The sequence below is a fragment of the Schistocerca nitens genome, chromosome 2, assembly GCF_023898315.1.
Source record: "Schistocerca nitens isolate TAMUIC-IGC-003100 chromosome 2, iqSchNite1.1, whole genome shotgun sequence".
NCBI classification, from domain to species: domain Eukaryota; kingdom Metazoa; phylum Arthropoda; class Insecta; order Orthoptera; family Acrididae; genus Schistocerca; species Schistocerca nitens.
The window spans coordinates 276,420,136-276,445,366 of NC_064615.1; the positions used below are offsets into that span (position 1 = coordinate 276,420,136).

The 25,231-nt window shown below is 40.1% G+C and overlaps 1 protein-coding gene across 1 annotated transcript in view; it reads right to left on the bottom strand.

Annotated features, from left to right (window-relative positions):
• Positions 1 to 25,231, bottom strand: part of LOC126234982 (xaa-Pro aminopeptidase ApepP-like) — a 241,482-nt gene that overhangs the window by 101,090 nt on the left and 115,161 nt on the right. The window contains exon 3 of the mRNA XM_049943721.1: positions 7,798 to 7,977. Within this exon, the coding sequence (XP_049799678.1) occupies positions 7,798 to 7,977 (180 nt within the window). The remainder of the gene's footprint in view (positions 1 to 7,797; positions 7,978 to 25,231) is intronic.

Here is a 25,231-nt window from a genome sequence, read left to right on the forward strand (position 1 = left end):
TACTGGTGTGCAAAACTTAAGGATGTCAGTAACGTTCTCATGAAGCATCAGTGCCAAGTACCACAGATTGATGAAACCTGGATCATACATAGAAGAGAATGCTACAATATAATTCAGAAAGTAACTGAAAGAAATTCACAATGGTCCAAGCTGAAATGACACTTTTATTGAAAGACAATAATTATACTGAAATTATTCAACTGACTAAAAAGTTAAGAAAAGGCTCCACAGAGCCCCACTGAACTTTCTGGTCTCCTGCTGCTGTGTGCTGACAACTCCTAGTCCCCAGTAAAGCAAAAGGTCCCAGTCTCAAGTTGTAAAGGGACACCCTCCTCTAACATTACCTTTATTCAACAGAAGTTATCAATACCAAAAATACTTTCTACCTTTTAAACAGGTTAATATTATCTGACCTGTTTAACTAAAAGAATTTCATATGATTTTGTATACAATGTATTATATATTTCAGGCTAAAATGCACAAAAAGAAATTATTTTATTACTTTATTACAATTAATATGAATTAACCTTGTATTCTCAGTTCAGTATTCAATGAACTGTGGATGAAGACCGACCAACAGGCATTACATTCATTGATCAAAAACGATAGTGCATTGAGAATGGCTAGTTTCTAGCTTAAATTTAGATCTGCCAATAAAATTTCAAAAGGACGACTGATAGCTGAAATCTATTATTTACAAGTCAAGGTAATTTTTATTGCTTTTGGTAATATTAAACTACAATGTGCCTAGAACATGCTGTAATATGCTAATGTGTCATACACTATCGAATAAATTGAGATGTATCAATGTGCTGTCATGATACTGCACACACTCATGCTGATAATTAGCAGTTTAAACAATTGAGTATAATATTTCAGAAATATAATTAGTTGGAGAATCAGTTAAATTCTCCAGTGTTTCATTACATTAAGAATGGTAAAAACAGCCTAACAATCAGAGTGTGGAGATATTTAAGTTTTAATTAAGCGAGCCTGTGAGAATTAATTCAGAGGTGAATGCAGTGCATCACAGACTGTCCAGGTAGCGTGTTCGGGGGTAGGTGCGGATGGCAACCTCCCATTATCATGTCACCATGTAGACACATCCAGCAGTGCTGGAAGGGATGCAGAGAAGGGACCAATCGTAAAAGCTAAAATCCAGTTCTATTGGGTCAACACTCCTTCACTTTGGTCCCTGTGGACAAGTCCATCAGCAGACCCAACCAGAGGGAAGGGAAGGAAAAATATTCCATTGTACATTTTATTGCGGTAGACAGTGGAGAATTTCCCGTATTTATAAAAGCATAGTTGAGAGTTTGTCTCCATGCATGTAAATTGGAGAAAATGCTTTAACTGCAAGCAGGTGTAATATTTGGTAAAGTGTGGCGTCTGATGTCACTGCCACCAAAAATTGTGAATTGTGAGGAGACACGCCACTGTTGGAAGAGACGTGTCTCAGCAGTTGAACGGGACCGAAATGCGGCTAGTGTTGCTCCTTCCTAATGACACAATAGGCTTTGTATGCCACATATGGTGCTAGTAACGTCATTTAATTAAAATCATGCAGATACTGAACTTTAATAATGCGTTTTAAGAATATTTCTGCTGGTGACAATTTGCAGAGGCTTACAAGTGAACAGTTCACGAACATTGCTTGAGGCATGTGCGATGCACCCCCCCCCCCCGTGTGTGGAGGTAGGTGAGTGCAGTGTACTGGTGAGCTCTCCTCTACTCAAGAGCTCTTGTACTGTCGTCACCGATGACCCTTCGGTCATGGCTTCTAATATGTGAGGTTCGTTGACTTGGAGAATATCTGATTGTTTATTTGGAGGTGGGAGAATTCTTGCATGGCAAAGAGCACTGACGGTATTTTCCCATCACAGATTAGCTGTGTTGTGATATTTATAAAATAGAAATTCTTACGTGGGTGCAGTTTCTTATCTGTTATTTGTACCACTGGTAATGGCACATTCGTATTTGAGCAAGTTCTGTGAATTCTGATAGGCACATCTTCAAATTTTTTTGATCTAATAATGAAAGCTGTAGCCAATCAGACGGACGGCCTCAGGAAAGGGAACTACTCTAGTCAGTTGAGTGAAGATGTTCGGCGCGCGGAAAAACGCGGCCGGAGACAGGCAGAGAGGAAGAGTTCGGATTGAGACGTGTAAGAGGACAGTCGGCCTTTAGGCAGCTAGGAAATGAAACGACTTAGAAAATTTTGCGTTTGTGGTATCGCGAGACTTGGTCTCTGAGCGGTGAGCAGTTGCGTGCCTGGTGTGAACTCTTTAACTATTCGTGTAAATGATGAGGTGGAGTATCGGACCTCTATTTCACGATGAGATTGTGAATGATCGAACTGTATCAAATAGATATGCGCTCGAGTGTAACAGTAACTCTAAATACGACCACTTTCGCTATTAGTTTGCTTTCGGAATAAACATTATTCTAACCAATTCGCAGCTGTGTGGCCTAAATCATTTATCGGTTGTTAACTTAGTTCCCGATATTATTATTACATGTTATATTAACTTTGTATTCCGCAAACTTGCCATCAGCCAGACAATTTAACCAAAGGGTCACAAGCCTCTAATTTAGGGCGTGTAATGCGACACGTGCGGTTCAACCCTTAGACGAGTTTGAGCCAAGACATTTCGATGAAGGGGAAATGCATGTGAGCCCAAACATCTTTGGGGTGTTAGCTCGCAAGGCCGATGTAATTTTGTGGTGTTCGGCACCAACACAATTGTTAGTTTCGCCGTGAATATTAATCTGACCATGAGAAGATACAACAAATGTTACAAAGTGATTGTTTATTTCAGCACAATAATACGATGATCCCCCCATGAACCATGGACCTTGCCGTTGGTGGGGAGGCTTGCGTGCCTCAGCGATACAGATGGCCGTACCGTAGGTGCAACCACAACGGAGGGGTATCTGTTGAGAGGCCAGACAAACATGTGGTTCCTGAAGAGGGGCAGCAGCCTTTTCAGTAGTTGCAGGGGCAACAGTCTGGATGATGGACTGATCTGGCCTTGTAACATTAACCAAAACGGCCTTGCTGTGCTGGTACTGCGAACGGCCGTAATTTTTCCCGAGGAAATGCAGCTTTACTGTATGATTAAATGATGATGGCGTCCTCTTGGGTAAAATATTCCGGAGGTAAAATAGTCCCCCATTCGGATCTCCGGGCGGGGACTACTCAAGAGGACGTCGTTATCAGGAGAAAGAAAACTGGCGTTCTACGGATCGGAGTGTGGAATGTCAGATCCCTTAATCGGGCAGGTAGGTTAGAAAATTTAAAAAGGGAAATGGATAGGTTAAAGTCAGATATAGTGGGAATTAGTGAAGTTCGGTAGCAGGAGGAACAAGACTTTTGGTCAGGTGAATACAGGGTTATAAATACAAAATCAAATAGGGGTAATGCAGGAGTAGGTTTAATACTGAATAAAAAAATAGGAGTGCGGGTTAGCTACTACAAACAGCATAGTGAACGCATTATTGTCGCCAAGATAGACACAAAGCCCATGCCTACTACAGTAGTACAAGTTTATATGCCAACTAGCTCTGCAGATGATGAAGAAATTGATGAAATGTATGACGAGATAAAAGAAATTATTCAGGTAGTGAAGGAAGACGAAAATTCAATAGTCATGGGTGACTGGAATTCGTCAGTAGGAAAATGGAGAGAAGGAAACATAGTAGGAGAATATGGATTGGGGGGAAGAAATGAAAGAGGAAGCCACCTTGTAGAATTTTGCACAGAGCATGACTTAATCATAGCTAACACTTGGTTCAAGAATCATAAAAGAAGGTTGTATACCTGGAAGAATCCTGGAGATACTAAAAGGTATCAGATAGATTATATAATGGTAAGACGAGATTTAGGAACCAGGTTTTAAATTGTAAGACATTTCCAGGGGCAGATGTGGATTCTGACCACAATCTATTGGTTATGAACTGCAGATTGAAACTGAAGAAACTGCAAAAAGGTGGGAATTTAAGGAGTTGGGACCTGGATAAACTGAAAGAACCAGAGGTTGTAGAGAGTTTCAGGGAGAGCATAAGGGAACAATTGACAGGAATGGGGGAAAGAAATACAGTAGAAGAAGAATGGGTAACTCTGAGGGATGAAGTAGTGAAGGCAGCAGACGATCAAGTAGGTAAAAAGACGAGGGCTAATAGAAATCCTTGGGTAACAGAAGAAATATTGAATTTAATTGATGAAAGGAGAAAATATAAAAATGCAGTAAATGAAGCAGGCAAAAAGGTATACAAACGTCTCAAAAATGAGATCGACAGGAAGTGCAAAATGGCTAAGCAGGGATGGCTAGAGGACAAATGTAAGGTTGTAGAGGCTTGTCTCACTAGGGGTAAGATAGATACTGCCAACAGGAAAATTAAAGAGACCTTTGGAGAGAAGAGAACCACTTGTATGAATATCAAGAACTCAGATGGAAACCCAGTTCTAAGCAAAGAAGGGAAGGCAGAAAGGTGGAAGGAGTATATAGAGGGTTTATACAAGGGCGATGTGCTTGTGGACAATATTATGGAAATGGAAGAGGGTGTAGATGAAGACAAAATGGGAGATAAGATACTTCGTGAAGAGTTTGACAGAGCACTGAAAGACCTGAGTCGAAACAAGGCCCCGGGAGTAGACAACATTCCATTAGAACTACTGACGGCCTTGGGAGAGCCAGTCATGACAAAACTCTACCATCTGGTGAGCAAGATGTATGAGACAGGCGAAATACCCTCAGACTTCAAGAAGAATATAATAATTCCAATCCCAAAGAAAGCAGGTGTTGACAGATGTGAAAATTACCGAACTATCAGTTTAATAAGTCACAGCTGCAAAATACTAACGCGAATTCTTTACAGACGAATGGAAAAACTGGTAGAAGCGGACCTCGGGGAAGATCAGTTTGGATTCCGTAGAAATAATGGGAACACGTGAGGCAATACTAACCTTACGACTTATCTTAGAAGAAAGATTGAGGAAAGGCAAACCTACGTTTCTAGCATTTGTAGACTTAGAGAAAGCTTTTGACAATGTTGATTGGAATACTCTCTTTCAAATTCTGAAGGTGGTAGGGGTAAAATACAGGGAGTGAAAGGCTATTTACAATTTGTACAGAAACCAGATGGCAGTTATAAGAGTTGAGGGGCATGAAAGGGAAGCAGTGGTTGGGAAAGGAGTGAGACAGGGTTGTAGCCTCTCCCCAATGTTATTCAATCTGTATATTGAGCAAGCAGTAAAGGAAGCAAAAGAAAAATTCGGAGTAGGTATTAAAATTCATGGAGAAGAAGTAAAACCTTTGAGGTTCGCCGATGACATTGTAATTCTGTCAGAGACAGCAAAGGACTTGGAAGAGCAGCTGAACGGAATGGACAGTGTCTTGAAAGGAGGATATAAGATGAACATCAACAAAAGCAAAACGAGGATAATGGAATGTAGTCAAATCAAATCGGGTGATGCTGAGGGAATTAGATTAGGAAATGAGACACTTAAAGTAGTAAAGGAGTTTTGCTATTTAGGGAGTAAAATAACTGATGATGGTCGAAGTAGAGAGGATATAAAATGTAGACTGGCAATGGCAAGGAAATCGTTTCTGAAGAAGAGAAATTTGTTAATGTCGAGTAAAGACTTAAGTGGCAGGAAGTCGTTTCTGAAAGTATTTGTATGGGTGTAGCCATGTATGGAAGTGAAACATGGACGATAACTAGTTTGGACAAGAAGAGAATAGAAGCTTTCGAAATGTGGTGCTACAGAAGAATGCTGAAGATTAGATGGGTAGATCACATAACTAATGAGGAGGTGTTGAATAGGATTGGGGAGAAGAGAAGTTTGTGGCACAACTTGACTAGTAGAAGGGATCGGTTGGTAGGACATGTTTTGAGGCATCAAGGGATCACAAATTTAGCATTGGAGGGCAGCGTGGAGGGTAAAAATCGTAGAGGGAGACCAAGAGATGAATACACTAAGCAGATTCAGAAGGATGTAGGTTGCAGTAGGTACTGGGAGATGAAGAAGCTTGCACAGGATAGAGTAGCATGGAGAGCTGCATCAAACCAGTCTCAGGACTGAAGACCACAACAACAATACGATGATACATTTTTTTTCGATGTAGCACTGGGACTACATTTGCCAATCACTCATACTTTCACATAACAGTGACGTTGTTTTCATAATTTTTAGGTGCTTAGGCCTAATATCGAGTTTTCCGAGTATTGTAGATATTCAAGTTCTTTTATAACTTAAATGCTGTTCACTTTGAACACATTCTAAAATTCTGGTGATGCACTCGAATGTTTTAAATTTAGTATTTAAATCTTGTACTGTCCCAGAACCAAAATAACCTTTTCATTAATAAAAATCTACGCTTAGGAGCGAGAAGGTTAGGAGAAGTATAACTACAGGATCAGTTTCTATTTAATTTATCCGCTTCCTTAGCAGCACACAAGTCATAGCTACTAGGTCGTAGAACGAGTCACTACACAGTTTACAGAACAATGATCAGAAAATTTTTAAACAAAAGATTTGATAAAACACAAAAAATTGTGAGAAACTGCAGGAATACATAACACTCAAACCTACTGCGTGGAGCTGCTCTGTAGAATGGGAGTGTGCCATAACGATACCTTTCATCTCAGACCCGAAGACTTCAGGTTTATCTACCATTTTTTAAAGTTCTGCTATAAGTATACTGAAGATCTAATTAAAGCACACCCTTGTATATAATGTGTAAGGAGTGATATCCTACTCAGTATCGGTTTTAGGGTTTCGTGCCTCAATCCGTAAAAATGTTGTCCATCTGTCTGTCGGACTGTTATAAACCATTCTTCTCAGGTATGGGTAGACATACCAAGCTGGAATTTATGTCATACACTAAGGTCTATGGTCCCTTGGCGGCGTAAAAATTGAAGCTTCTGAGTCAGTGCAATCAAAAGATATGCCCATTTATGTCACATGTTTTGACAGTTGCAAACTCATTCATTAAAACCTATAGGGTACTTCCCCTTGACCTACGACAAGAAGTTTGGCAAGAAGAAAATGGCTCTGAGCACTATGGGACTTAACATCTGTGGTCATCAGTCCCCTAGAACTTAGAACTACTTAAACCTAACTAACCTAAGGACATCACACACATCCATGCCCGAGGCAGGATTAGAACCTGCGACCGTAGCAGTCGCGCGGTTCCGGACTGAGCGCCTGGAAGTGCGAGACCACCGCGGCCGGCCCGGCAAGAAGAGATGTTTCACAGTACAAGTAAAGGAAAAAATCATAAAATTGTTAATTTGTAGTTATACTACACCAAGAAATATTTCTTTTGTTATTTGTTATCAGACTTTGGAGTTAAAATAAAAATGTTCTCAAAAGTCTTGGAATCCCCAGGATCAATATCTCGCCAGTATCAGTCAATAACAGGCAAAAACTGCCGAGAATCTCGACTCGCAGGGTGAATGAACTGTCTATATACATAAGTTTGTACAGACCCCTCAGAGAACGAGGCCTATTCAAACCTTGCCAATTTTTCCATCTGGTGTTTATTGGATGCACGTTGCACTTGCTCTTGAATGAGTCAATATTGTCAACAGAAAATCCCATGATGGAGGCATCAAGTAAAGGTAAAGCCAAGGTAAAATATTTCCAAAGACAATATACATCAAAGATATACCCACTCATAAGCTTACTGTTTAGGGATGGCAGAATTCTGAGCGACCTGAACAACGACCTAGGCCAGTTCGAGAACTGATACCGTAGATCTGCCTTATTGTCCTTTTCTGGGTTGTACCTACCTGTGAGTCGCCGGTGCGCATGAGCTGCCAGTTGCAGTCGAGCTGCTCCTCGGCCTGCAGGTAGTAGCGGCTGTCCGTCCAGAGCGCCGCGGCATCCAGCGTCACCACGGCGTCCCCGGCGCTGCCCGTGAAGCCGCTCACGTAGTCGCGCCGCCGGTCATGGTCGGCCACGTACTCGCTCTGCGAACAGGCGGGAGGTAGCGCTGCTTAGCTAGTCCCCTGTTGTGTGCATCATACCACATTGCTGTGAAAAATTTAAGGACGAAAGGAAATTTCACGTGATGCGTCACTGACCAGTAACGTACAGGGTGGCGCACGAAATGTGTTACCATTCTGTTTTTGAATATAAACTTTATTGTTAATACAATCTGAAAGGAACATGTACTACAATGAAGAGCCGTCCATGGAGATTTGTTCTAACTCAGCACATGCTCAATATCTCCGCCATTTCGTTTCCTAACTTCCTTCAAACGAACACTGAAGTTAGTGATTACCCTACGGCACGTATCTTCCGTAATTTCACTGCAAGCTTGAAGAATAAGTCTTCTGAGCTCCATTAAATCACGTGGATGTTTCGGGAAAATTTTTTCCTTTAGGTACCCCCAAAGAAAAAAGTTACATGGATTGAGGTCTGGACTATTGGGGGGGGGGGGGGGGGCGGGGGGGGGGGGGGGAATTTTGTCCGTCATTGAAGCGACCTGGAAACCTGAATGAAATGATCCGCATGTCGAAATGCTCGTGTAAAAACTCCAACACAGTGTTTGCAGTATGTGGCCTTGCTCCATCTTGCATGATCCACTGCGTGTTGAAGGGCAAGGCAGTAGCAAGAAGCTATGGAATGTAGCTATTGCGAAGCATGCTCAAATAACGCTCGCACAGTTTCTTCAAAGAAAAATGGTCCAATACGTCCGCGACTGGAAATTGCTGCCCACGCTGTAATCCTCGGAGTATAATGTTGTCGTTCATGAAGCACTTGTGGGTTTTCAGTTGCCCAAAAGCGTACATTTTGTTTGTTAACCACACCGTCTAAATAAAAATGCGCCTCCTCTGAAAACCAAATATTGTTGAGAGTTTCTTCCCTATCCTCCACATGAGTTCCAAAAGAAATTCGTTGGAATTCGATTAATCGATAAATAGTACAATTCTCAAGGCTGTCAATTCAACTAAGTACCTGGGTGTTAAAATTACGAACAACTTCAGTTGGAAAGATCACATAGATAATATTGTGGGGAAGGCGAGCCAAAGGTTGCGTTTCATTGGCAGGACACTTAGAAGATGCAACAAGTCTACTAAAGAGACAGCTTACACTACACTCGTTCGTCCTCTGTTAGAATATAATATTGCTGCACGGTGTGGGATCCTTACCAGGTGGGATTGACAGAGGACATCGAAAGGGTGCAAAAAAGGGCAGCTCGTTTTGTATTATCACGTAATAGGGGAGAGAGTGTGGCAGATACGAAACGCGATTTGGGATGGAAGTCATTAAAGCAAAGACGTTTTTCGTCGCGGCGAGATCTATTTACGAAATTTCAGTCACCAACTTTCTCTTCCGAATGCGAAAATATTTTGTTGAGCCCAACCTACATAGGTAGGAATGATCATCAAAATAAAAGAAAAGAAATCAGAGCTCGAACAGAAAGGTTTAGGTGTTCGTTTTTCCCGCGCGCTGTTTGGGAGTGGAATGGTAGAGAGATAGTATGATTGTGTTTCGATGAACCCTCTGCCAAGCACTTAAATGTGAACTGCAGAGTAATCATGTAGATGTAGATCCTCCGCCCACTGAGCAAACAGTAGTCTCTGCTGCTTGTGTTCTTCAGTGAGCTGTGCACAGGTCATCTTGTATGGGTATATATGGAGGTCACTTTTAAGAATGCGTTGAACGGAGCGTCTGGATATTCCCAGTTGCACTGCTGCCTTTCTACACGATTTCCCAGGACTTCTCTGTACAGCAACTCGTACCACTTCAGTATACCTCCGGTGAACAAACAGGCTTAGGCCGAGGTCGCTTCGCTTCCAATACTGTTCCTTCCTGTACAAATTAATCGTACAACCTGTGGATGGTCTTCTTGCAAGGGACCCATCGTGTGTTAAACTGCTGTCGAAAACTTCTCTGACTCAAAACAAGGCTTTTCGTTTCATGAAAAAGTAACACAACTGCCAATCGTTGCTGTGTCGTCAGTATTCCATTGTCAGCCATTGCTGCTTACAAGTCTCCTAGCGGCAGTATCGTGAATTACACGTCATTTTGTAACTCATTTGTTTTTCCAAGCTCTGCTGGTACTGGTGTAGAGATCCCAGCGGTATATATATAATGTCTGTCGTAAATTGTGAAAGAAACAATTGGTAACACATTTTGTGCGCCACCCTGTAGCTCAATGAAACGTGGACCCTACACATAAAGAATTGTCACAGGGCAGTGTAGTGCAGAAGATAACACACATACAAACATTTTTTTGAAATAGCCTTTCCTAAACAAACGTCACTTATAAATTCTGTGCACAAACCAAATAAATGGATCACAACAGGAATAAAAATATAATGTCAGAATAAAAGGAATTTATATGAATACTCAAAGCAAACCACAAATCCTGTATTTATCAACGACTTTAAACAATATATACAAATACTTAGACAAGTTATAACAAAAGCAAATAAAATGGAAAATGACAAACAAATAAAAAATTCCAGGAATAAGACTAAAGCAACCTGGAGTATCATAAAAAGAGAAACAGGTACTACATCATTAGACCACAAAAACATAGAACTTCATGAAAACAACAACAAAGTAATCAACCCCACAGTAATGGCTGATAAATTTAACAACTACTTTTCTAATGTAGCACACCACTTGATTAACAAACATTACAACTCACAACCAGACAGCAATACACTCCAGTCAGATACAAAACTTCTTACAAGAACACTATTCATGTCTCCAACAACACCTGAGGAATTATCTCTCTTTATAAAAACGTTACCCAATAAGTATTCAGCAGGTACTGATGAAATACCAGATATTATCATCAAAGCAAGTATAACATACATCGTAGAACCATTAATGGATATTTTCAATTCATCATTTGTGACTGGTATATTCCCAAAAAATCTGAAAATGGCAAAAGTGACACCACTGTACAAGAAAGGTGACAAACATAAAGCTGCAAACTATAGACCTGTATCAGTATTGCCAGGCTTTGGTAAAATTTTTGAAAAACTATTTCTTAGAAGACTGACAGCCTTTCTACATAAAGAAAACACAATAAGTGATGCGCAACATGGATTCAGAACTGGCAGATCAACACAGTCAGCTATTTATACCTTCTTAAATGAAATTATAACTGCAGTAGATAATAAGCAACATGTGTCTGGCATATTTCTTGACCTTAGTAAAGCCTTCGATGTAATTGATCATAATACTCTGTTGCAGAAGCTAGGTAATTATGGAATATGAGGCCTGCCAAACAAGTGGATACATTCCTACCTTCATGACCGTCAACAGATCACACAAAATACAAAGACATAAAAACACAAAAAAATTGTAATTTTCACAGTAATGCACAAAACATTACATATGGAGTTCCTCAAGGGTCAGTCCTTGGGCCAGTTCTTTTCATTCTTTATGTTAATGATTTGTCAGAAAAAATAACTAATGGGACAACAGTACTTTCTGCAGATGACACAAGTATCCTAATCAAATCACGTGATGAGGAAAGCCTACAAAAAACAGCTACAGGTATTATACAAAATTTGACACAATGGTTCAGAACAAGCAAGCTAATAATAAATAATGAAAAAACAATGACAGTCAATTTCCACAATTCACAGAAACTACATCCTGCAAGACCAAGTTTTAAAATTGATGGAAAAACTCTCATCTGTGAGCGACACAAAATTTTTAGGTATACATATTCAGCAAAACCTAAAATGGGAGACACATTTTAACCATGTAAATAAAAAGCTAAACACACTTATGTACGCAGTAAGAATCCTCACACAAAATTACAAGCCATGCGTCTGTGATCACAATGTACCATGGCAGTATTCAGTCACTGCTGATGTACGGCATTATCTTTTGGGGGAACTCCGTAGGTACAAACAAAACATTTAGGCTACAGAAAAAGACTGTTAGAATAATAAACCATTCTAAGTACAGAGACTCCTGTAGACCAATATTTAAAAATCTCAGTATAATGCCTCTTCCTTGCTTATATATGTATGAAATATTAAATTTCACAAAAGGAAGCATTTTAAAAGATGGAAATATCTTCAAATATAACTGTGATTACCACCCTCATGATACTAGGCAGAAGCATTACTTACATGTCAATACAGTAAGTACAAACATTTGTAAGAGAGGAGTGTAGCATACTGGCATAATGCTGTACAATCACATGCCATCCTATTTGAAACAGATGCAAAATTCACAAAAGTTTAAAGTGAAACTGAAAGAGTACTTGCTTCACCACTGCTTCTATTCTGTTTCCGAGTTTTTAGAGTACCGGAAAAGTGTAGTGTAATTGCTAAAATATACTTAATAAGTCTATCATTTTATTTTATTATATTAAATTTGTCATCCATATTCAACACGTATTGAATAATTTTTAATTATTTATCCTTTCAAAATAACAATGTGTACGATGTTGTATATACTGTACCAACCTGACTTGTCCTACATCGTTTGTGCAAAATATGTACCTAAACACGATTTACAGGACCAATAAAGAAATAATTGGAACTGTATATAGGTCCCCATCAGGAAATTTTCATCTATTTCTGAAAAATTTGGACTCCTTGTTGTGCTATCTGTCAGACAGGGGGAAGCAAATTATTATTTGTGGGGACTTCAATGTAGATTCTCTGAAAGAGGGTAATAGGAAAAATGAGCTTGAAGTATTACTCGGTTCTTTCAATTTGACACCCGTTATTGATTTTCCTACTCGGGTGGTAAAGGATAGCAGCTCACTGATAGATAACTTCTTTATAGACCAAGATAAGTTTAACCAGATAAATGCTCAGCCTGTTGAGAATGGTCTTTCTGATCATGGCGCACAGCTAGTTACAATATATGACATAGCTCCATTCAGCAATACTAAACAGTCCTCCAAAGTAGTATGTCCCGTCAACGATTTAACAATTGCAAATTTCAGGGAAAGCCTACAGCAGTTAGACTGGGATGAGGTGTACCATGAACCTGATGCCAATTTAAAATATAATTTATTTCATGACATTTTTGTAAATGCATTTGAAAACGGCTTCCCCGAGAAAATAGTTAAATATACTCGTAAGAAACTTTGTAACAAACCATGGCTTACTAAGGGTATAAAAATATCTTGTAACCGGAAAAGGGAAATGTATCTGACAGCAAGAAAGAGTAGTGACCCAGAAACTATCAAAAATTATAAAAACTACTGTGTTATATTAGGAAAAGTTATTAAAAAATCCAGGAGTATGTGTATCATGTCTGAAATCAGCAACTCTGATAATAAAATTAAAACAATTTGGAATATTATTAAAAGAGAAACAGGTCTACAAAGAGCAGAGGAAGACAGTATTACCATCAAATTGAATGAAAACTTTACGAACAAAAAGTCAGAAGTTGAAAATATTTTTAATAATCATTTTCTAAATGTTGTGGATATAGTAGGATCCAGGTGTTCATTAGAAGATGCTAGGCTGTTAATGGAAGAGGCCATACCTATGCAATTTGATACAATTGAAATCTCACCCACTTCTCCCTCTGAAATTAGGAAAATAATAAACTTGCTTAAAAGCAAAAACTCACATGGAATTGATGGCATTTCCAGCAAAATACTAAAAGCTTGTTCTCAACAGATAAGTAAGATTCTCAGCCACCTGTGTAATAGCTCTCTGGAACAGGGCATTTTCCCTGATAGACTGAAATATGCTATTGTTATACCTTTGCATAAAAAGGGGGATAGATCTGATGTCAACAATTACCGTCCAATCTCCCTTCTAACAGCTTTATCCAAAATTTTTGAGAAAGTAATGTATTCAAGAGTAGCTTCACATATCTGTAAAAATGAAGTACTAACAAAATGTCAGTTTGGTTTCCAGAAAGGTTTTTCAACAGAAAATGCCATATATGCTTTCACCAGTCAAATTTTGAATGATCTGAATAACCGAACACCACCCATTGGGATTTTTTGTGATCTCTCAAAGGGTTTTGATTGTGTAAATCATGAAATTCTGCTAGACAAGCTCAAGTATTGTGGCATGAGTGGGACAGTGCACAAATGGTTTAATTTGTACCTAACTGGAAGGGTGCAGAAAGTTAAAATAAGTAGTTCTCGTAACATGCAAAGATCAGCACATTCCTCAAACTGGGGAACTATCAAGAATGGGGTTCCACAAGGGTCAGTCTTGGGTCCTTTGTTGTTCTTATTATATATTAATGACTTGCCATTCTATATTCATAAAGAGGCAAAGTTAGTTCTCTTTGCTGATGATACAAGTATAGTAATCACACCTGACAAACAAGAATTAACTGATGAAATTGTCAATACTGTCTTTCAGAAAATTACTAAGTGGTTCCTTGTAAACGGACTCTCACTGAATTTTGATAAGACACAGTACATACAGTTCCATACAGTGAATGGTATGACCCCATTAATAAATATAGACCTTAATCAGAAGCATATAGCTAAGGTAGAATATTGCAAATTTTTAGGTGTGTCCATTGATGAGAGATTAAATTGGAAGAAACACATTGATGATCTGCTGAAACGTTTGAGTTCAGCTACTTATGCAATAAGGGTCATTGCAAATTTTGGTGATAAACATCTTAGTAAATTAGCTTACTACGCCTATTTTCACTCATTGGTTTCATATGGCATCATATTTTGGGGTAATTCATCACTGAGGAATAAAGTATTTATTGCACAAAAGCGTGTAATCAGAATAATAGCTGGAGTCCACCCAAGATCATCCTGCAGACATTTATTTAAGGATCTATGGATATTCACAGTAGCTTCTCAGTATATATACTCTCTTATGAAATTTGTTATTAACAACCAAACCCAATTCAAAAGTAATAGCAGTGTGCATAACTACAATACTAGGAGAAAGGATGATCTTCACTATTCAAGATTAAATCTAACTTTGGCACAGAAAGGGGTGAATTATACTGGCACTAAAGTCTTTGGTCACTTACCAAATAGTATCAAAAGTCTGACAGATAACCAACAAGTATTTAAGAAGAAATTAAAAGAATTTCTGAATGACAACTCCTTCTACTCCATAGAGGAATTTTTAGATATAAATTAAGAAAAAAAACAAAAAAAAATTTTAAAAATAAAAATAAAAAATAAAGAAAAACAAAAAAACACAATAAAATAAATTTGTTATATTAACTTAAGTATGTTGTTAAATTAACCTAATTATGTCATGTATTGGAAAATTCGACTCGTTCCACATCATTACGAAATATCGTATTCATGATCCATGGAACTAGTATTAATCTAATCTAATCTAATCTAATCTACACAGAAATGCAGAATTAGACGAACAGAAATGACGCTTTTATTGAAAGACGATAACTACACTGAAGTCATCACGATACTTGCTAGTCCCTTGGACGAAATAAAAGGCGCAACACGGCTTCTTAGTAGAGAGACTGATCGCCAAGGATGGCAACTCACGTTCTGCTATGTGATCCCATGCTAGCCACCAGGTGTGCAAGGAGTTCTTGTCGTAGAGCAATGCATTCCTCCACCAACACAGTTGACAACTACTGGATGGTGGCTCAAACGTAACAGTCCCATTAAAACTAATAAAAACGCATAAATTTTAACCATAAACAATAGTTTCTGACATAGAGGTGTATGGAAATATCTACTTGTGAAAATGTTACGAAAGAAATGATTACGGAATCTTAATTACACTAATGTGTAGAAGTCTGTTAATAGGTAGGAACATTTTACATGATATGAATCTCCTGTGAGTAGTAAATATAACAAATGTATTGTTAACATTTGATACTTAAGCGTTTATACTTGCTTCAACTTATATAAAGATTAGAATTCACTAGTGTTTTTAATATATAAGAATCTATGTAATCCTGGAAATGTGACATTTGTTTTAGGATGAGTGTTTTAATTGTTAATTAATCGAAAAATGATTCTAAAGAATGCCGAGGATTGTTCGGGATTGTTTAGAATATATATGGTTTTGGATTTTAGACAGAAAGCATGTAGCTTGTTGTGCATGATTTATGCCATTATTGTAAGTATATTACAACTTGTTTCAGATTTGTCAAGATGCTTTTAATCAATTTGAGATTATAATAAATGTTCAATAGAAACAAAAATAAGACAGGATTAATTATTTAAAATATAACTTTATGTTTTTTTTTTTTTTTGTTTTTTTTTTACAGTTACTGTTTCAGGACTTATGCTGCGACAGATTGCCAGATACGATGAGTAAAACAACCCCTAAGAATGTTATATGGTCTGTGCACTGTGCACATGGATGTGCTGCAAAACGACCCCCCCTCCCCTTCCTCCCCCCCCCCCCCTCCTCCAGTGAATCGCACATCTGTTCGATGGTATTTAAGTCAGGGGAACAGGCAGCCCAGACCATTCGCCGAATATCCTCTCGTTCTAAGAGCTCTTCTACCTGCGCTGTTCGAAGCAGTTGCATACTAGCATCCGTGAAAATGAAGTGAGGACCGAGAGCTGGCCCGAAAAGACGAAAATGTGGAAGCAGTGCAGTGTGATACTAATGGTGACTGGTGAGTGTACCCATGAGTCCCATAGGATAGTTCGTAAGGGGAGGTGGCATACTTGAGGGTGCGATGTCGTGTGACTAGGGCCTCCCGTCGGGTAGACCGTTCGCCGGGTGCAAGTCTTTCGATTTAACGCCACTTCGGCGACTTGCGCGTCGATGGGGATGAAATGATGATGATTAGGACAACACAACACCCAGTCCCCGAGTGGAGAGAAAATCTCCGACCCAGCCGGGAATCGAACGTGGGCTCTTAGGACCGACATTCTGTCACGCTGACCACTCAACTACTGGGGGCGGACATACTTGGGGATATGGAGTATTTTTAAAATTCTTGAAGACAAATGGTGGGTTGTAAGCAACCATAAAAAAGTTATAGTTCCGTCCCCATTAAAAACCTGCGTGATATCGAAATTTCATTCAAAACTGAAATTGTGTGCCAGACCGAGACTCTAACTTAGGATCTTCGCCTTTCGCGGGCAAGTACTCTATCGTCTGAGCTACCAAAGCACAACTCGCGCACGACCCGTCCTCACAGCTTTAATTCCGCCAGACCTTGACTCCTACCTTCCAAAACTCTTCTGCAGACCTAACAGTACTAGCAATCCTGGAAGAAACGATATTGCAGAGACATGGCTTAGCCATAGCCTGGGAGATGTTTCCAGAATGAAATTTTCACTCTGCAGCGGAGCGTGCACTGATGGGAAACTTCCTGGCAGATTAAAACTCGCAAAGGTCCCGAGCTTCAGTCTCGATCTGGCACACAGTTTTAATCTGCCAGAAACTTTCATATCAGTGCACACTCTGCTGCAGAGTGAAAATTTCATTCTGGACATTTAAATCATTTTCTTCGAAGAAAACTTCCTGACTACAATATATTTTTCCCCTTCCCTGAGAGCCTGGGGGTCGGCGGTGGGGTGCCGTCGAAGGGTAAGGGCACCCATGAGTGTACTGCCTTTAAAGATTTCGAGCTCAGTAAGCCCATGCAACATTATGCCTCTCCACGCCATACACCTGGACCATAAAAACGATTACATTCGACATTGTTCCTGGCTGCATTTCCTGTTCCCACTCCTCGCCATATAAGAGTGCATCCAGCATTGAGGAACACGACTCCCATCCCCCCAAATAAAATCCAATAGAGCACGTGCAAAATGCTTTGGGGACACATACTGCAGCAAGTTCACGTGCACAGACGACCGCCAGCCGCGCAGGTGGAGGAATTGAACGCCCTCCCAACAAGAACCCGTTACCAACCTTGTGGCCAGCATGGAAACACATGCAGAGCATGCGCAGCCGACAGTGGTGATCACATCCTATTAAGGACCATGCCCCACCTTTTGTAATGTTAAAGGGAACATTATGAACTGTGGTGACTTCCACGTAATTACTCTCTACGAACAAAAATGTCATTTCTGTTCATTTCATTGCGTACTATACTGTAGTAGTCTTTCTATGTATGGTCCAAGTTTCATCGAGGTAAGTTACTTGGCAGTCACAAATCATGCGAAAGTTACTTCCGTCCTTAAGTTATGCACACCAGTATATGAATGTAACGACGTGGAACATGTCAGTTCATCGAAATATTACAGAGGGAAAGGTCATTGCTCCTGGTTATGAAGAGTTGACTGTTGGTATTCTAAAATTTGCTGGTGATGAAACTTACGACCACTTGTCAAAAATGTTTACTTCATCCAGTAACTGGGCATTCATACGAACCTCATGGAACAAACCAATGATAATATTGCTCGACAAGAAAGGGAACATTTACGACATAAAAAACTATCCTCCCAAATGCCTAATCTGTACTTTGCACAATGCTTTTACAAGGATACTGTTAAATCGTATCGGTCCCATTTTTGACGCAACTCAGCCCATAGAGAAGTTTGGATTAGGCAGCATTTTCCGCACGTTAGACTACATTTTTGTTCACTGGGAACAGACAAGTAGAGCAGACAAATACCGGGTGTGTCTACTACAGTTTTTGTAGATTTTGAAAAGACCAGTGATTCAGTAAGCCATCCTGCTGTCGTGCAACCCTCAGCTTAGCAAGTGGTCGAAGTGACAAATACTTAAACGCTGCAAATTAGACATGAAAATTCTACAGCTTTTGTTAAAGTCAGAGAACCAATTCAAGAATTTCCAATCCACAGAGGAGTGAAACAAAATGATCGCATGATCTCCCAAACTGTTCCCTCCCGTCCCGGAAATGAGAACGTAAAAATTGAACTGGCAAGAAAAGGGAAATGTTTTTGAACAGTTTCATACGACGTCCGATCTCGCCTCGGAATATCAGGCAGTGGGACTGAAAGACAAAAGTTATGTGTAATAAACGGAGCACGATAGGAAACATGCAAATCAAAAATACAGTACTAGACACTGTCAGAGAACACATCTGCTTTAGCTAACTTGTAAATATGACTGGAGATATAAGAGCGGAAATCTTTTGACGCATCTAATTAGGCTGGCAAGCATTTGGAAGATATTCAACTATCATCAGGTCAGTAAAACTGTTAAAAAATAATTTTTCATCAATTCATCCTCTCCGTGTTGACATGGCTGTGAGACCTGTTCACCCCAAGAATAAACAAGACGGCAACTCAGGACTCCACAGAGATTTCTAAGGAAATAGAAAAAAAGGGCAGATGACGTTAGATCAGTTATCAAGGTCAAGGACATCCTGGAGATAACAGCAAGGTCTCCAGACCGATGGGGCAAAGACCTGGGAAGATCGCTGGAGTTAATTGGTTGAGTATCGCCTAAGACCACTGCTCGTGTAAGTAGAAGTTGTAGATATATCTGGTATCAGTACTCGGAAAGGCACATTATAATGGGCCGTGCAGTAGTACCTTTTGATGGTCTGTGCCAAGGTTACACTGAAGTCCTCAACGTCAGGGAAGACGGAGATGAAGTTAATCTACAGCGGAACTGGCGAAAGAAAAAGCCCGACTTTCAGGAAGCAAGTGAAAGCTAGACATCTCTAAGCCCTCTAGCGCAGGAGCGTCCAACGCTTTGGCATACCTCGATCACATAGGAAGAAGACGAGTATTTTTGGCCCTCATACGATACACTTAACACTAACAATAACTACTAAGCACATAAATAAATAAATAGAAAAAGAAGAAGAAAAGGACGGCTGGAGGTACACAAATAACACATTTAATTTATCATTATTTATACTGAAAAAACCAAGATGGATCTAATTTGACATTTTATAAATGATATTCCACTAACAATGTTGTATACAGGGTAAGTCTCTAACTATTGTCACCTAGAATAACTCCGAAAGTATGATAGTAGCTGAAAAGTTTGTGTGACAATAGTTGCATGGGGCACCGGGGGCCGTAATGCGACGTTGGTTTGTTGTTGCTAAGTGGGGTCGCTTCAGAAAAAAAAATGGCTGAAATGGCTCTGAGCACTATGGGACTCAACTTCTGAGGTCATTAGTTCCCTAGAACTTAGAACTAGTTAAACCTAACTAACCTAAGGACATCACACACATCCATGCCCGAGGCGGGATTCGAACCTGCGACCGTAGCGGTCTCGCGGTTCCAGACTGCAGCGCCTAGAACCGCACGGCCACTTCGGCCGGCGCTTCAGAGATATGAAGGTCAACTTTGTTTTTTTAAATGGGATGCTATACTTTGGTACTTATTTTCTGATAGCGGCTATCGAGACGAATCCAATGATGTGTAACAGTAAGGTTTTTGAAGGTCAACGAAGGTCAAAAAGGTGGAATGAAGGTCCTTTTACAGAAAGTGTTCGAAGTGATGACCATTGGTATCAATGCATCGCTGCAATCTTCTTTTCAAGAATTGAGTGGTATTCCTTATCACTTCGGCATGCTCTGACAATTCTATCTCGCATATCTTCGGGTGTAGTTATATACAATGTCTTTTACGAATACCAACAAGAAAAGAGCTGTGGATAGAAAAAGGATTGATTTTTGTGTTGGTACGATCATACTCTTTGTGAAGAATGGATTACAGGCAAGATTAAGTTTGTTTTTATTTGTAGCAGCGGTTTGATAATGCAGAATTCCTGGCTCGTCAGACATCCAGACCAGGAATCATTTTGCTTTTCATTCTTTTTTTTCCCTATATATGGATCATTGTGAGAGAAATGGATTTAAGAAGTTGATTTTGGAATTTTGTTTAAGGAAAGATCATATATGTGAAGCTTAATTTTTGTAATCCTTGGATCACAGTTTTCAAAGAAAACTATTATTGAAGTTTCAGTAAATGTCATTAACGCAAATGGTACGAGATTGCTATTGAGTCCATTTAACCTAGAATCATTGTCCACATCCAAAGAGTCAGTAATTTTTCTATTTACTTAAAACCACTGTCAAAAATTATGAACCCAGATTGATAGCAATGTTTTTAGAGAACGCACTGCACCTTTGCGTCTCTCAGTTATTAGATTTTGCAGCTCTGTCATCGAGATGCGCTGTATCTACGAGAGCAGTTTGCACGGCGTTATTCAGTGTGTAGAAGTATGAAACCGGAATTTCCCTATAGATAGTGCTAGCCGTCAGTGTAGGGCCCGTGAGACCGCGTCTACAGCGCCTTCTGCTTGTTGTAACGGCTGACGGCGAATGTCAACACCCAGTAAACCAAGTTCCATACATCGGTGTCTGTTTCAAACCTGTAAACATGTCGAGTTTTGTGCCTACGAACTACGCTTTATGGACAGCATTGGTTTTCTGTTACCATTTGAAGAAAACTGCTGCGAAATCACATCGAATGCTTGTCGAAACTTTCGGCGAAAATGGTTCAAAAAATTCAAAAGTGGCGGTTTTGACGTGAGAAACGACGAGAGCGGGAATACACTGAAAAAGTTCGAAGACAACGAATTGCAGGCCTTATTGGATGAAGATGATACTCAAACTCAACAGGAACTCGCGGAACAACTGAATGTGACGCAGAAAGTCGTTTCTCTTAGGTTGAAACTCACGGAACAATTTAACGTGACGCAGGAAGCCGTTTCTGTTGGGTTGAAAACTGCGGGAAAGTTGCAGAAAGTGGGATAATGGGTTCCACACGAACTGAATGAAAGACAGTAAGCAAATTGAAAAACCACTTGTGAAATGCTGCTCACCAGATACAAAAGAAAGCCATTTCTCCATTGAAGAGTGACAGGTGATGAAAAATGGATATATTTTGAGAATGCTGAGCGTCGTTAGTCATGGGTGAATCCAGGCAAACCATCGACATCCACTGCAAGATCAAATCGCTTTGGAAAGAAGACAATACTCTGTGTTTTGTGGGATCAGAAGGATGTCACCTATTATGAGCTGCTAAAACCTGATGAAACCGTTAACACTGATCGTTACCAACAGCAAATGATCGATTTAAATCGAGCATTACGTGAAAAACAACCGGAATATGGAAAAAATGCAACACAAAGTCATATTGCTCCGTGATAACTCCCCATCACACACAGCAGAACGGGGCAGCGAAACGATCGAGGCGTTTAGTTGGAAAATACTAGGGCGTGCGGTTAATTTCCAGACTTGGCTCTGTCCGATTATCATCTATTTGCAACTCTAGACACGCTCTCGCTGAATAACGCTTCAATTCATGTGAAAATGTACGAAAATTGCTCGCTGACTGGTTCGCTTCAAAAGACCTGCTTTTCCCTCTTTTTTTGTGACATTCATAGCCTGCTGGAGAAAAATTTTTGGAAATTTGTGGTAAGATCCTATGGGACCAAAATGCTGAGGTCATCGGTCCCTAAGCTTACCCACTACTTAAATCTAATTTAAACTAACTTGCGCACATACCCATGCCCGAGGAGGACTCGAAAAAAGTAAGTAAACTGTAAGCTGCTTATTATTTCAAAAGTAAGCCATAACATTTATCCTACTGTGAAACAAGACGATCAGAGCCTTCACGTAAAAATGTTTGCGGTTGCCTATGGAAGAATAATTTTACCCAGAAGTGCAACTCTTCGACGGAAGCAAATCGACGCCCACGAATGTTTGGCTTCTGGGCTCCAAAAATCGGATACAGAATTGTAGGGTTTCCCTTAACAGGTCAGGCGTGCACTACACGCAGGAAACGGCTGCTAGGGTAGCGGAGTACGTGTGGCGTGCACATGGTGTTTTTTTAGGTTAGGAAACCCCTCCCTTGGGATCAAAGACGATTTGCCTGCTAAATCAGCCACAGTGACCTCAGAGAATCTTGGCCCTCGTAGATCAGAGATAGAAAAGATTAACATGACTTTAGTAAACTGCAGGAGTATCCAAGGAAAGGTCCCAGAATTAGTATCTCTCACTGAAGGTAACAATGCACAGATAGTATTGAGAACAGAAAGCTGGTTGTAACCAGACGTCAGTAACAACGAAATCCTAAGTTCAGATTGGAATGTTTATCGCAAGGATAGGTTAGATGCCAATGGTGGCGACGTTTTTATTGCAGTAAAAAATTCGATAAAATCTAGCGAGGTTATCACGGATTCCGAATGTGAATTAATGTGGGTGAAACTGAGTGTCATAGAACGGTCAAAAATAGTGATCGGATGCTTCTATAGACCACTTGGGTCAGGATCTACAGTTGTAGAGCGCTTCAGACAGAATTTGCAGAATATCATTAGTAATTTTCCTGATCACGCCATTGTAATAGGGGTGATTTCAACTTACCAGGTATAAATTGGGAGTATTATGCTATCGAAACTGGTGCCAGATACAAGGATTGGTGTGGCATTGTTCTGTATGACTTGTCCGAAAATTACCTTGAGCAGATAGAGACCTCCTAGAAGCAAGCAGACCTGAACTTATCGAATCAGTTAACGTGCAGGAAGGTATCAGTGATCATAAGGCTGTGACAGCATCTATGACGACGGGTCCTACAACGAATGTTAAAAAAAGTAGGAAGATACATTTGCTAAGCAAGGGTGCCAGGATACAAATTTCAGAATACGTCAACAGTCAGCAGCAAATATTCTGTGATTAGGACGAAGATGTGGAAAACAAATGTAAAAAATTTAAAGGCATCGTTCAATATGCCCTAGACAAGTATGTTCCGAGTAAGATTTTAAGGGATGGGAAAGATCCACCATGGTTTAATAGCTATGTTAGAAAAGCGCTACGTAAAAGAAGAGCACTTCATCTCAGATTCAAGATAAGTAAAAGCCTAGCTGACAAACAAAAGCTGAACGAAGCGAAAATCAGCGTAATGAGAGCAATGAGAGAATCGTTCAGTGATTCTGAAAGCAAGACGTTGTCAATTAACCTGAGTAAAAACCCTAAGAGATTTTGGTCGTATGTAAAATCAGTAAGGGGGTCAAAATCATCCATTCATTCTCTCAGTGATCACACCGGCACCGAAACGGAAGGTAACAGAGAGAAGGCCGAAGCACTGAATTCGGTCTTCCGAAGTTGTTTCACCGCGGAAGACCGTAACACTGTCGAAAGTCGAAATGGCAGATATTGAGATAACCGACCGCGCAATTGAAAAGCAGCTACAATCGCTTAGTAGTGGAAAGGCGTCAGGACCAGATGAAACACCTATAAGATTCTATAAAGATTATGCGAAAGAACTTGCTCCCCTTCTAGCAGTAATTTATCGTAGATCGCTTGAGCAACGATAGGTTCCTAACGACTGGTAGAAAGCGCAGGTCGTTCCCGTTTTTAAGAAAGGCCGTAAGACAGATGCACACAATTATAAACCTACATCGTTGACATCAGTCTGTTGTAGAATTATGGACCATGTTTTATGCTCCAGAATTACGTCGTTTTTGGAGAATGAACATCTCCTCTATAAAAATCAACATGGACTCCGCAGGCAGAGATCCTGCAAAACCCAGCTCGCTCTGTACCTACATGAGATCCATAGCGCAGTGGACAAGGCGCTCAGGTTGATGCCATTTTCCTTGATTTCAGTAAGGCATTTGACATCGTTCTGCACTCCCATGTAATGAAAAAAATACGAGCTTACGGAGTATCGGAGCAGACTTGCGATAGGATTCAAGACTTTCTTGCAGATAGAACTCGCGTCGCTCTTAACGGAACAAAATCGACGGATGTAAAGGTAATATCCAGAGTACCACAGGGAAGTGTCATAAAGCCGTTGCTGTTTACAATATATATAAATGATCTAGTAGAAAGCGTCGGATGCTCTTTAGTATTCACAGATTATGCAGTTGTCTACACCAAACAGGGTTGGAGGGATCAGATAGTGGTACCGAAAGTACCTTCCGCCACACAACCTTAGGTAGCTTGCGGAGTATGATGCAGACGTAGATGTAGATGAAAAATATGGAAATCGCACGGGGAGATATCGAGATAATATGGAAAATGCGTAATCGCTTCCCAGCGAAACTTCTACAGCGTAGCCGAAACAGCGTTGCCAACATGTAGGCAGGAATTAACCTGCGACAGAATGATACCGTCCGTCAACATTCCCGGACGGTTGGACTCGATGGCGCACTTAACTTCTTGCAAAGTGTCCATGTATCGCTGTGCATTAATTGTGGCGCTGTGCTCCAGGGAAGTGAAATAAAAAGGCCATCGTAACTTTCCGGGAGCTGGCATGCGTGTTGTTTTCACTACGCTGCAGAAGTTTCTCTGGGAAGCCATTACACATCCTGTATGCATTCACGATCTCTCCCCCATACGATTTACATATTTTGGAAGCCGTGAAGAAAGACATTCGGAGCCGTTGATTTGCTTCGGACAAAGAGGTGTTCT